The 15,035-nt window shown below is 32.9% G+C and overlaps 1 protein-coding gene and 1 pseudogene across 1 annotated transcript; both read right to left on the bottom strand.

Annotated features, from left to right (window-relative positions):
* Nucleotides 1-1,089: 1,089 nt before the first annotated feature.
* On the bottom strand, nt 1,090-3,197 carry LOC106364409 (annotated as a pseudogene).
* Nucleotides 3,198-5,942: 2,745 nt separating this feature from the next.
* On the bottom strand, nt 5,943-8,681 carry LOC106359134 (omega-6 fatty acid desaturase, chloroplastic-like). The gene is made up of 10 exons (XM_048750469.1): nt 8,277-8,681; nt 8,120-8,177; nt 7,707-7,954; nt 7,497-7,640; nt 7,261-7,412; nt 7,052-7,174; nt 6,771-6,948; nt 6,556-6,674; nt 6,363-6,477; nt 5,943-6,260 (listed from the first exon to the last, which is right to left on the bottom strand). Exons 1-10 carry the CDS (start codon nt 8,313-8,315, stop codon nt 6,096-6,098), a joined length of 1,341 nt encoding a protein of 446 aa, XP_048606426.1. The 5' UTR covers nt 8,316-8,681; the 3' UTR covers nt 5,943-6,095.
* Nucleotides 8,682-15,035: the final 6,354 nt, after the last annotated feature.

Genomic DNA, 15,035 nt, shown 5'->3' with positions numbered 1-15,035 from the left:
ACTTATCCACCGAGATAGATGTACAGAGTTGGTTTAAGTATATTTAAGTATTTAAGTATAGAGTTAAGTGTATTTACCATTTTCGCATTTGTGATAGAGTACAAGGACTAACAAGAAACGTAATTGCAGTAATAAAACTAAGCACTACACCAAAAAAACAGAATGCAGAAACACATCTAACTATGACCTAGAGAAACTACATCACGTACGTAGCATTGCCTTGACTGAAAAGATAGGATGCCGCCGTTGAGAGGGTGATAGCATTGATGAAGAACGTGAGCCCGGATCCCGTAGATTTCGGCCATTCCCGGTGCACACGTCTCAAAAAAATTGCTAACAAACCATTCAAACCTCTATCCCGGGAAGATCACCAACGCAAGGACACGCTCGCCAGGCCGAGAATAGCTGCATATTTATTGGGGGAGAACGAGACCGGCAAGCTGCCACAAACTCTGAACCAAGCACAAGGTGACAGAGACCACCATGAGACGCAGATGCAGTCTCGTGGCTCGATACGCGCTGCCACAGGAACCAACAAGCCTCGGGCGTCTACACCGAGAGAGAGTAACTCCTCACACGCGCCCACCGATGAAAACCATAAGCAGGATCGACCAAGGCCCAGAAACAGAGAACCATGCGCCGTCACGCTCAGATCCAGAAACCCTAGATCCGTTAAAATTTGAAAACTACTTCCGGCGATCTGAGCAGACGGTTTTAAAAATACTTGGATCAACTATATGGATAAATATTTAAGATAATAAATATATGAAATGAACTCAAATTCGAATTAGTATACAGAAAAACTGAAATAGCTATTTTTTTAATCTAATTCACATATTTAAAATATTTTTGCTGATTTTAACGATTTATATAAAAAAAATTGTTATTTTAAATATTTTAAAAATTCGGATAGCTTTTTATCAATGAATAGTTCAGATACTTTCCAATAGTATTTGGTAAAGGTTTTTTGAATTTTTGAATGATTTTAGGCATTGAGTATTTTCCAATCCTATTTCGAAAATTATAGAACTTCAATGGAACTTAAAGCCAATAAAAAACTGATCAAAAAAGGTGACTGATGATGCAAAATAAGAAGAAACAAGATTAACATTCAAACCATTACTATAACTCTTTTTTTTTTGCTCAAACAACCATTACTATAACTCTATAAGTAAATAACTTGTTTTATTATATAATAACAAGAACAAGGAAACAACTGAGTCTATCAAACTCTGAACTCATACGTACAAGGGATCATCAACATTGCTTTATTTCGAATCCAATGCTCAGCAAAGTCCGAGCTGATTCCATCACTTTCTCACCACCACCAACATCCACTCCTTCACTGCTCTGCTTCTCACTCTCTCTTCCCACCGAGCACTGCCCTGAGGTGGGAATGTTCACCTGATCCTCTAACCTAGTTCTCATTGATGTTGGTGCAGCTGCAGCCACAAGCGCTGAGCTAGGAGGACCATGGCGTTTCTTTGGCACCGGCATGTCGTGGTTATGTACTCCTTTGTATGTGATTACGACAGCTGTTCTGTTCTCTACTGCTGTCTCGATGTGTTTACGGACAGAACAACCAGCAGAGGTACATCTGTAGTAGTTCCTGATATGTTTTTGAACAATAATATATCAAATCATCCATCTATAGAGAAAACGTTTTAGAAAGAAATGGGTAATGTGTTTTGGTTTATACCTCGGATTGGGATTCCCCTTCACCATTTTCTGCCCGTATTTGCGCCATCTGTATCCATCACCAGAGATACCGACGTCACCAGCTGCGTGTACTACAACTTTATGTTTCTTTCCAGGTTTAGAGACAGAATCTGAACTTTGTGAGTTACTCTTCTTCAGTCTGAAACACAGGAGAGAGGAAAGTATGTTAGTTTTATCCCTCAATATGAAGGGTAACAAAATTATAAAGAACTTGCCTTCGTTTTGGCTCTGGTTCCTCCACAGCTTCGTTCTCACAATTTCTCTTCCCTCCAACGATTGCTAGCGACTGGCATACGTTTTCTTTAGTTGAAATGGACAGAGCTGAACCGGTAGGGACTACTGTATTGTCCTCCGTAACAGGCGGGATAACTGATGCAGCTCTAGTCTCTCTTGGCGAGAAGCTATTCTTCCGGAGAGGTTCGTGACTATGCGAACCTTTGTTAACAATCTCTATCACGTTTCCTGAATCGTTGGAGCATTCAATTTTCTTAGCACAGCATTCAGAATACGTACACCTATAGTAGCTTCGTGAGCCCTTGGGACTTTTAACCTGCTTCTGCCCATATTTTCTCCAATGATAACCATCATGAGCCGGTGTCCTCAGAACCGGAGAAACCGACAAGTTGCTAACCACCCGAGAATCAGATATTTGCTCCTGTCCAATCATCAATGAGAGAATCTAACTCGTCAGTGTTCATAAGTAGCCAATAGTCTCAATGTTCAAGCAGCTTTGCCTAGTAAGTAGTAACAAGTCATACAAACTATAATTATACAAGTCAATTTGATCCCTTGTTTACAAAGCGTAGGCCATGACATCGAGTACAGTGAAGTGAATTTGTAGATTTGGTAACTTCAATTTCTCCAGATATCAATGAGAGAATCTAACTCGTCAGTGTTCAGAATTCAGCTAAGAAATGAACAAATATTCAGCAACTCACCTTGACATCTTCACGATTTGGTTCCACCGACGAATTTTCTCGAACATCTGGTGAACACAAACATCATTTCATCAACAATTAAACACCCTCAGAGAATCAACAAAGAATCTTCGTTGGGGGGGGGGGGGGATAAACCCGTTACCTTCAACATGATCCTTAGCTAGGGTTTCTCGCACCGGTAGACCTTCCATATCCGTAAGTGATTCTTCGCCTCTGAGTTGACTCAATCCATCATCGTCACCGTGACACAGCTCCTTCTCCGGATCCACTTTCTCGCCCTTTTCTGTCTCCGCAGCCGCGTAAACGTCCGCTTCGCAGCTGTCCTTGTCGTCCATGGACAATTCTCTTGTCCTTTGTGGCTTTGTTCTGTCTCCTCCAGGCCTGTCTGTATCGTGAGTTTTGCAAGGAAACAGAACAGATTCTGTGAGGCAACAAAGGTAGCCGCTTTCCGACCGATCACAAAACGCTGTGTTTCATCGGTAAAGCAGTCTTTCCTTTTTTTTAACAAACTCCTTAATTTTTCTGTCAAATCATTGACGTGTTCTGTTTAATTAGTGATTTTGGGACGCCAAAAAACAAAATTTAGTGATTTTGGAATATTTTGATCAAAAAAAAAAGTGATTTTTGGAATATTTGTTAGATTATAACAAATATTATTAGTCTTGTTTGCATGATGGTTATGTGCATTGTGTTAAACTATATTTTCTTGTAAAAGACACCTATTCTTTTAGCTGAAGTTGTGCTTTTAGCAACAGTCCCAGCGGAGCCTAACCAAACATACAATTTCCTATAGAAAAAATGGAAATTACAATTTCAGATTGCGTTCCAAAAAAAAAGAAAAAAACATTCTCAGATTGAAAAAAATAAAATACTATTTCCGATTAATAGTTTTACAAACGATTTCTTAATTGCGAAAAAGAAATTGTAACATATAATATCTAGAGAACACACGCATTTTATGTGATTAATTAGTCTCATAATGATGTCCATTGGATTTAGAAAGATCAGCATCTTCTTCTTTGTCTAACTCGTCTTGCTTTTTATGGAAGCTTCACATGTTTGATTCCTCGAACCACTAGAAACTTTTCTTTATAAACAGTGAGAGAGTCATATCCTATGATGAAGAAAGAGGTTGATATCTTGATGATGAAGACCCAATCAACGAGGAGATGAAATTGACATACCTCGGTGACTTGTAAGCGAAGCTTATAAACAAATACGACATCAAAGTGATGTGGAGGATTGATGTTTTCTGTGTCTTTGTTTTCCTTTAGGGTTTACCGATTTAACTTTCAGGCTTTTGTTTTATATTGCAACTTGTAAGAAGAAGTCGACGATGGATCTCTGGAGTCGGGAACCAAGTTGTGATGTGGATGTTTTAGAGCTTGTTTAAGGAAAATAAAGGTTTGACACTTGTTTTTTTTTTTTTTTTTTTGCTAAAATTTGTAGGTTTGACACTTGTTCAAACAAGGTCTTTTAGGTTTTCATAATATGTCTAACAGTATGAACCTAGATCGTTTTGTAAATGTTATCTAAATCCTCTTTTTGATCATGTTCTTTTTGTTAAATAAATATATATATATATATATATTTAAATGAGATCCATAACGTGATATTTTGACTTAAATCTTATCGGAGTGATACATGTTAAAGAACGTAATGGAGATAAAAAGGAAGTTCACACACACATAGTCAATGCTATTATGCTTTGGGGACTCATTTTTATAATCAAATAGTCTTATAAGAATATATCATGATTTTGAAGGTGCATACAAATGAAACATTGTTCAGTACCCTCTCATGAGCCATTACATTCACAAGATGAGTGAGTTTATTTCTTAAAACTTACATTTAGTTTTATTATTTTCTTTGCTGTTTTTTCAGCATCTATCTTCTATTTGTGTCTAACCTACGCTATACAAATGTTTCATTAACATCTAAATAAACAAACTGATTTATTGTGCTGATGAATTGACTAACTTAGAAACTACTAAAAATGCTTGCTATGAGAATAATTTCGTCTACGTCTAAATAAACAAACTGATTTATTGTGCTGATGAATAGACTAACTTAGAAACTACTAAAAATGCTTGCAATGAGAAGAATTTCACTTGAATATGTTAAATTTTAATCTAGTCAATATACCCCAAAAACCAATTATATCTAAGAATTTAAACACCTAAAGGCGAGACAAACACCGATGACCATGACTAAGCAACTGAAAAACAATATTTTAGTCTATAGACTTCAACTTCTCTCATTCGTCTTTAATGGCAAATTTTCCCAAACAGAAAATAAGAATCAACTATGTGATTGTTACAGTTTTTATATATCAAATATAACAAATGCCCAAAACTAGCCCATTACAAAGAAGTGTTATATAAAACCTTTTAACAAGTTTAATTTGTTGAACCAGTTTTACAAAATAAGCTAAGTAATTAACACTTATTTAAAGTGAGCCACCATTTGTTTTGTTTTGATATGTGAAGCACTTTTTTTACAAGTTCACAGGTCGACAAATTAAGAAGCTTTTAAAGATGTCAAAACTATTTTTCTTTTCAAATGTTTTTCAGGTGAAAAATTATCTTTAGATGGACTCATTCACGGACATTAAAGGCAATGAGTGCATGAAACGACGTTGGACAAACATTCTCTAGTTGAGTGTTTATCTGGTCAATCACGTCTCAAATTTCTTAGTATCTTTGCTTGCCATTAGCCGTTGATCGGAGTGCATTATTCCCTTCTTCTCAATAAGCTTTTTGTAGTATCTGACACCAAACCCCATTGTCATTGCCTTCCATACCAAAGCCTATCCAAACATACGACTTCCTAATAAATTGCAATTTCTGATTAAAAATTACAAATATTATTTCCAATTGTAAGTTTTAAAAACCAATTTACTAATAGTAGTAAAAGGAATGTGCAACATATCTCTATATATATATAATATAGAGAGAAAACAATTGTCTCAAATTCTTATTTCGTGCTTTTTTAAGGTATAGTTAGTTTATTATTATGAATTTACTGCGAAATAATATTACATTCACTTGTTTCCCGGGACAAAGAACATGATCTAGTCTTGACCTGTCGGTGCTTGAGGATGAGGAGTCATGAGATAATAGAGCAGTTCGATATATGTGGAGAATGAGTTGGGAGTGGGGAGGATGTATGTAATCCAAATCTTTTAACTGTATTTTTACATTCATATTGAATGTAAAAAGAGCTATCATAAACAGTAAATTAATGATTTTATGTCTCATTGATCTGACTTCTTTGCTAAGAAAGTGATCAAGGACTTGCAATTAGACCCCAGTTAACTCTCTGCTGATAAGTTTAGAAACAAGATACAGTATAAAGGCGTTGGTGAAACATTACATATAACACTGGGGATTGCAAAAAAAGATATTGAGATTTTCAAAAAGATCAATACAGAGGCCATTAAGCTGCGTAGTCAGGCATTGCTTTCTTGAGGAATGTTATTGGCTGCGACTCCTCTGGGGCTAATCGGTCAAAAGGAATGTAGTTCTCCTCTTTGTTATAGACATGGCACACAGTCATTATTGTCTTCATCAAGCGCCAGTTCCAAGTAGCCAAGTTTGTATACTGCAATAACACCACGCACAGCAAGAAACCAGAGAATCATTTTAGTCTCTTATACAAATGCATAAAGCTTGCCGCTTTACAGGATAAGAAAATGGATATTACCTTTCCCCAGTTCTCTTGAATAGACTCATGAGCCGCACGGAGGTTGTAGCTTGGTATCCTCGGGCTAATGTGATGTGGGATGTGTACGTTGATATCATGGCAGAGAATCTCAATCCTGTCACAACGAAGAAACATCAAACAAATGCTCTCAAAACTCATCGAATACCAGCTTAGCAGGGTGGGGATGCAGTACCAACTAGGATAATCACAATGAACAGTTCCGTTAAGCTGTGCCTGAGCCGCGTTCCACTCATCCGCAGGCTTGAAAGGGATGTGTGGAGCTGTATGATGAACCATCGTGAACGTGCTCATCTATAGAGAAACAACAAATGTGTAAACCTTATGGCTTCTGATGCTTTCTCAAACGAAAAAAGAGAGAGAGAGAGAGAGAGAGAGAGAAGCATTTACCCAAAAGTGATAGCCCATCCATGGCATCAACCAGAACTTCACCCATCCCAATATGCCAACTTTGTATATGATCAGTGGCCACCCAACGGCCATGAAGGCGAAAACACAAGCCAAGCTTATCTTCACCCTATTCACTTCGCTTGGTCTGAACTTCCTCAGATTGAAGTGCCAGTTCACCCTATCAGAACACTTACCATTAAGTAAACAGGTATATAGAGAGAAAAGAAGAACTGATCACTGCATAAAGAGTAAAAGCTTCATGTATATATAATTATATATACCAGTGAGCTATGGACAGCCAAGGCCGGATTGGACCATATCCAAGAATGATTGCTTTTCGCAGAACCGGAGATGAATCAAACTCCTCTGGTGGAACTGGTTGCCAAGCTGTATCATGAACTAACCTATAGAGAACAAACTCAAGACGTCTCATCTCTTATCCCATTGGGAATATATCTATAACAGACTTAAGTAAGTTAGGAAGAGTTACATGTTGGTTTTGGCGTGATGACGGTCATGCTTAAACCTCCATGGCTCATAGGGGTATACAAGAGGTAGGAAGGCTAGAGTACCCACAATGTCTTCTACCAATTTGTTCTTTGAAAATGATTTATGAGCACAATCATGGCCTATCACAAAGAACTAGAAGAAAGAACAATGCACTTAGACAACAGTAAGTAACAAGGCCACACAAAAAAAGAGACAGTGGATGATTGAGAGCTTTACCCCTGTAACTGCAGTTCCTGTCCAAGCCCAAGCCAACGGAAGCAGATACCATGGCGCTTTGGCAATCATGAAGAGCCCCAAAGCGTAGGAAGTCACAGATACCAACACAGACTTCCAAGCTTTCACATCATCAATCTCAAACACCTGAACAAGAAGAAGAATCATATTAGAAACAATGAGTAACAAGAAGATCTTTTAAAAGCTATATACCTCTTTGGGGAGTGTGTCCATGATATCTTTTAAAGTGACATTATCAGGAAGATCTTGTCCAATTTGTTTGAACCCATAGCTTTCTGCTAACTGCTCCCTCTCTTCTGCACTGTCAGCTGAAGGCGGTGCGGCTGGAACAGCCACGGCTTTTATAGATCCAACCCTTTTCTTTGCAGAAACCAAGAACGTTCTCCTTCTATGCGTCTTCCCCTTTAATAGAAGATCAATAGGTCTCACAGCATACACACCTGCATGCATCCACCAACACAGCAGAATGATTCATCACTACATTAGCCCTCTGCATTCACATAACAAACCCCACAAGCAAACCCATATAGCAAAGACTAGAACTTTACAGAGCAAAGAACATATAAAACTCAAAAGTCTCTTCATTTATATAACTAAAGGAGTACCTAGAGAAAGACGAGCATGAGCAACTTGAGGAGCCCTGGGGAGACATTGTTGTGGGCCCTGAGAAACCAATAGCAAAGAAGACAAATTGAGTATGGGAAACTCAAGTCGACGAGATGGGCAACAGAGAAGAGTGCTAAAGGTGAAGCCTTTACATACCGTGAAGGCGAATAGAGAATCAGCAATTCTCGAAGCCATGGAGGGGCGCACAAGTTTGAAGAAGCCACAGGAGTTTCTCTGCTAATGTTTTTTTTTAAAGGGATTGAATGGCTGTGAAGAGTCGGTCCTCTCACCTCTTCAAATTCATAGCAAAGGGTTTTGTTTTTTTTTCTTTATATCAGAAATAAATAAAAAAATTGTATAATCAAAAGACGAAAAGTATTTATACTCAGGAGAACTAGGGTAGTATTTTGACCAACCACCACAAAATGTACTTTCTTCTGACTACGTTTGACACTGGAAAAAAGTACTGCTTATTTGACAACAATAATATAAAATTACACTTATGATGATTATCAATTTAAACCAGTAATTTTAAATTTTCGAATTTTAAATTTAAATTAATTACTAATTATTAAATATCAACTGAATCTCAATTGAAAAATCCGGTTAATTGGCTGGCAAGTGGTGCTAGATGTTGATTTTGTGAACTTTGATACTTTACAACTTGTATGTTTTTTTGGCAAAGGAGAGTAAGTAATATACGCTACAACTTGTAACTTAAAAGTGACGTGATAATTTTTTTCATGTCATCAAATTGACGTGTTTTTGGATCACTAATTTGTTTTGGAGCTTCATAGAAATGTAACATGCGTTAGGAGTGATACCTGCATCTGCATATCATATAGTATATACAATAATACAACAAATTCTTTGGTCAAAAAGTAAAATATTTTTTTTTTTACAACAAAAGGCTAAAACGAAACTAAGTAGATTCATGGTCCAAAAACCACCTCGGGGGAATTGAATCAACATAAACAATAGCAGCAAGCTGATTTCTAGCACCTCGTGCCAGCTTGTCCGCCATTGTGTTTTGTGCCCTCGGAATATGCTAAATAGTAAAAGGATGAAAAAAATTCTTACATCGCAGAAACTCTTCCATGTGTAGTGAACGCCGTCATTCTGTTGGTGTAGACACCATCTTCACAAGTTGAGAGCAGTCGGTTGCAAATACCACTTCTGAGATTCGTAGGGTCTTCATGCACTCCATCGCCCATATCAAAGCTTCACATTCTGCATGTAAAGGTGATAAAATTCTGCGAATAGACATGGCACCCATCATAGTATCACTTGATCCACCTGCTTTATAGACCCATCCTTGTCATGTGCACAAGTCTTGTGCCCTCCATGCTCCATCGATATAACACCTATTTATATCACCTGTAATAAGATGATCACATTTTGTGATGATCCCGTATTTGGAGGATATCTCTGGTCTGTGATTCTGCCCACGTGACACTTTCAATTTGTGCAGTCCGGAGTAGATCGAAAGGATCTCATGTCTGATTCTTGTAAATTTTTCCATTCCTATTTTTTCAAATAAACCATAGAATCCAGAGAAAATATCTCAAGTCTGGTTCTTTTGGTAACCGCCAAAAAAAAAGTAAAAATTAAAAAGCAAAATACAACAATTTATTATTTAGCAAACAGTATATCTATGACGCAGAATAATATATTATTTAGATTAATGAAGGCTCCATTGCGAGATAACTTTATTTAAGAAATAAATAACTCAATAATCAACCAGTTGAGACCTGAGGGATTCTCCAACAGGGGATATTGGAAGTATCTAATAACTTTAGAAAAAGAAAAAAAAATAGAAAATTAGGAGAGAAGGTATTCATCTAATCTATTATATTTACATTTTCATGCCACTGTTTTATTAATTGAAGCTATAACAATAGATTTATCCGAAATTAATTAATTTTGAACTGTAGAAATGCCTTACAAAATCAACTCGACATCTCCATTAATTATAGTCTCATTTTTTATAGTAATTCCATTGTTTTATCTCTCATTTCTTTCTCCTGGAACTTAAAAACAGAACAATTAATTGGTTGATAGCATTCGTTTTGATTGTCAATTATAAAGAAACAAATTTCGGTATACATCACAAGTTCGATGTTCATACATCTAATCTATTAATTTAGAGTCATATTTTTTATCTGCTTATAAATGTTGTCACTTAAATTTTGGACTTATTCATTTCTGATTAATAGATTAAAATATATATACAAATCATATTATTCTGTTACAGTAGTATATAAAATATAAAATATTTATTGGATATTCAGTTTAAACACTGTTATCATTGCTAAAAATCTTTATAGGATCTAATTTTAAATATTAGTTACTAATTAAACGAATTTAAAAGATTATCTATATATAGTTAGTATATGTACATACAATATGCACATAAGAATCTTATACATGATATATAGTTAGTATTTTAAATTAATTTTAATAAAATTTGTAAAATCTAGGTTAGTTAACTGAATATAAAAATACTATTAATTAGTCAATCTAATTAATTTGCATAAAAACTAAATATTAAAAATAAAACATATAAATACATCAAATTAACATCAAATGTTATTAGAAATGATTTAAATATACTATTATGTGTTATCTATCAAACATATAATATAAGTAAGTTTTTAAAAGTGTTCAATGTCATATGAAAGCATATATATTATAAACATAAACTATACAATATATTATCTCCACAAGCCATATGCCGCTAAATTATACTAATTTGGAACAATTTCCAAATAAAATAAAACACACGAGACCTAATAGTTTTGAACCAAAATGAAATCATTTATACCTAATTAATTATTAATTCTCAACATTAAACACGTCTTTATATTAATAAATTAGGTAATTTTATCTTCGATGCGTTTGTTCAACGTATTTTATTTTTAACGGGTTTACCCGCATAATAATGAAAGATATCAAATCAGTAAACCCAAATAATTATGGAGTCAATCCGTGTAACAATAGGTTGGTAACCACAATAAATGTGAAACAATGCCTAAATTAACATTACACTTACAACAATTGTATCTGTTAACGTTTACAATAAAACATTTTGTCAAATCTTATAAAATATAAAAAATGAATCCGCGTTATAACGCGGGTAATATCCTAGTATATATTAGTTTTTAGTTAACTTAATACCAACTAGGGATGTCAAAATGAGTTATAACTCATGAGCTGGCTCAGTATGAGTTCCATTTTTAGGCTCATTTAATAAATGAGTTTAATGATCGAGCTGAAATTAGTTCACGAGTTATATAAACGATTTTTAATGAACACGAGTTAACTCATGAGCTTGGTCGTTTTATACTATATATATAATATATGGATGACTTCTACTTTTCTTATGTAAGAAAGATAGTTTCCAAATTAATCAAATTTATCTTCTAAAAATGTAAACCATAAAGTTTTAAATATATATGAAATGTAAAAAAATATTGATATCAATCTTCATATCAAATATATTTAGTATTAAATGTAATCAAAATATTTGTAAGACTCTCATGCGAAATATATATCGTTATGATTTGAATAGATGAAGACTTTGAATGAATCATCTTAAGACTCTTATGTGGAATGAATTTTTGGATCACTAATTTAGCTTTTCTATAATTTATTATTAGGTTTTGGTTTAATTCGATATTAATATTAATGTTTTAGATTTTTAATATTTAAATTTTAAATTATATTATAAAATTATTTTATTCTATATTTTATTTATAATTGTTTTTATATTTTTTATTTTTTTATATTTGATTGCGAGGTAGCTCATTTAACTCATGATCTAGATGATCGGATTCGAATTTACATATGGAAGCTTGTATAATAAATGAGCTGAGCTGAGATAGCTCATGAAAGATCCGAACTCACTATGAACTGATCTGAGTTGATCGAACTAGCTCATTTTGATAGTCCTAATACCAACCAGTATTAAAATTGCAATATAAAAAATTCCTTCATTGTTTGACTATCAATATAACACAACGATTATTAGTATTAACGACTATTTTTCACCGATCAAGCAAGTAACATTTGAAACTACAATTTATAAAATCTTCAAAAATATACATGATATTACTTGCAATCAATATTAATATTTTTTAATGACACTTTGTATACCGTAATCTATTGTTCCATAGTCATACCTTCCCTTGCTGATGATTTAATTTAAAACTAGAGTTTATCCCGCACATAGTGCGGGTATATTTTCATTTTATAAATATTTAATTTTAATATTATTATATAAATTTAAATATACAATTTATATTTTAGTGTTTAGTATTTTATAACTTTTTAATTTTATTGTTTAAGTTTCTTATTACTTTATTAATATAGGGGTTTGTTTTATACATTTTACCTTTTTTATTACGTTTTCGAGTTTTCATAATTTGAAATCATCAAATAAAAAATATTCTTCAACATATGATTTTTGAAAATATATAGCTGTAGAAATAAATTTTTAACATATGTTAATAACTTCATTTGTATAAAACAAATCTGACATGATTAACAAATTTGAACCCGTTTTAGTGGTAGATGATAATTTATTTAAATGAAAGCATTATATTATTTAATTACAAAATTAATTAAACAAATATTAAATAAAAATTATTTAAAAATTTAGTAGGATTTTGTTAGATTTTTCTCAACAGATTTTGTTATAACTGAAAATAAAATTCAAATCTATAGTTAAAATTAATTTATTATTAATATTCCTATTAATTATTATATCATATTATGTGATTAATGAAATGGTCCTAGTAGACTTCTAAATAGTAGATAAAAATGGTACTTCTCTTTTAATAGAGAAGATTTCCAAATATAATCAAAAATATCTTTCTAAATAACAACTACTATTTAATTGTGATTTAATATCCTTATTTTTCTCTACAAGAAATACATATCACTTAACCAAAATATTTAGAAACCAAAATATTTGCAAATTAAATCATTTATCAACAACAATATATATAGAGAATCAACATATTTTTTTTGTCATCAGAGAATCAACATATATTTTAAACATTTTTGATGTTTTGAGTATTGTTTAGTTATTTTAGACATTTAATTTTGACTATTTGTATATATTTTCAAGTATTTTGGAAAATTTCAAAATATCTTATATATTTTGAAAACTTTTTTTGATATATTAAATCTTAAAATAATTAATATATTTAAATATATAAATATTTTGATTCACGTCGGGTTCGGTTCTGGTTCTTTAAATACCAAAGTTTTGAACCAGATCGGATATCAAACTAATTTCGGTTTAGATTCGGCACTACATTTTCGGATTAGATTCGGTTCGGTTCTTCGGATTTAGATTTTTTTGCTGAGCCCTATACTAGACATATAACTATATAAGCCCAAAATTTATTAATCTATCTAAAACACGAGTTATTGAGTGAGTTCACATGTTTATTTAAGCTCATTTTTATTATGTCGTTCGATCATTTATCATTATCGAATTATAAACCAAAAAACTAATCTTACTAAAACATGATTATTAGTGTACATGATTATTTTAAATATTAAAAAATATAAAATAAAATTTATACATAATTACTAATAATTTAAAATTATTATACATGCAATTATCAAATTTATTTACATAAATTACTGATACAAATAATATTCAAAAATGTATATTCTATAATCTAGAACTCTTATGCTAAATGTTAAAGTATATATCATTAATTTTGAAAACAATATTTACTTATAAAAGGTAAAAACAAATACATGTGGACGAACAGATCAAGCTTTAGTAGGTTCTTAAATTGCACGTTGGAAAATAAACATCTAACTAATTTAGTTGTTTAATTTTAATTAAAATTTTAATTGCTTAATTATAATATATTAAAATAATGATATTTTGTTGTTAAAAACTTCCTTTTAAGAACCCAAACGTTAAGGCCATCAGCATTGCAAGATACATGCTTGCATATCTTAGGATATATTTAATAATATAATTAGATTAAGAAGTTTTGGCAAGATACATGCTTAAAAGTAGGGATTATTGGTAGAAGTTTGTAGAGGTTCTTACCCCAAATTTTTTTTTTTTTATTGAGAATGGATTAATAGGATTTTATACTAAAACTTATAACATTAAACATAAGAACATTACAAAAGTTTGAAAAAATTAGAAAAGTAAAAAATAAATTACAAAAGTTAAAAAAAATTACAAAAACATAAAATAAAAGCATAATTTTTATTTAATAGATAGAAACTTAAAAATGAGATTTTACCCAAACTTATCCCATATATGTTCGATCAAATCATGTTTCAATTGTTGATGGACTGGTCTACCCCGAACTCTTGCTCGACGATCAAGTGAACTGAAAAGCTCAGTAGGTTCCTTAACGAGAAAAGAAATATCTGCATCTTGAAACGTCTCATCTTGATCGTCTGTACGTCGTTCATCTTCTACAATCATATTATGGAGTATGATACATGCTCTCATAACATTAGATATCATGGATTTTTTCCATATTCTTGCTGGATTTTTAATAACGGCGAATCTAGCTTGGAGGACTCCAAAGGCACACTCAACGTCTTTTCAGACAGCTTCTTGGGTTTCAGCAAATAGTGAATGCTTTGGACCTTGTGGTAGTCGGATAGATTTTATAAAAGTCGTCCATTCCGGATAAATACCATCAGTGAGATAGTAGGCCAAATCGTACTCCCTTCCGTTCACATGGAAGTTGACTTCCGGAGCAACTCCGTTAATAATGTCATCAAAAACAGGTGATCGATCTAGAATATTAAGATCGTTCATCGTACCTGGAGCTCCGAAAAATGCATGCCATATCCATAGGTCATAAGAAGCTACGGCCTCGAGGACAATCGTTGGTTTATCGGTTCCTCGTGAGTACATACCTT

This window comes from Brassica napus, chromosome C3 (assembly GCF_020379485.1).
Source record: "Brassica napus cultivar Da-Ae chromosome C3, Da-Ae, whole genome shotgun sequence".
NCBI classification, from domain to species: domain Eukaryota; kingdom Viridiplantae; phylum Streptophyta; class Magnoliopsida; order Brassicales; family Brassicaceae; genus Brassica; species Brassica napus.
The sequence above is the reverse complement of the archived record's forward strand: the minus strand, read 5'-3'. Positions and strand labels throughout refer to the sequence as shown.

Excerpts from the sequence above, each read along its gene's own strand:
- LOC106359134 (XM_048750469.1), bottom strand. The coding sequence starts at position 8,315 with ATGGCTTCGAGAATTGCTGATTCTCTATTCGCCTTCACG. Across the intron at positions 7,413-7,496 it reads CAGGAACTGCAGTTACAGGG|TTCTTTGTGATAGGCCATGA; the intron begins GTAAAGCTCTCA and ends TCTTTCTTCTAG. Across the intron at positions 6,478-6,555 it reads CATTGTGATTATCCTAGTTG|GATTGAGATTCTCTGCCATG; the intron begins GTACTGCATCCC and ends TCGTTGTGACAG.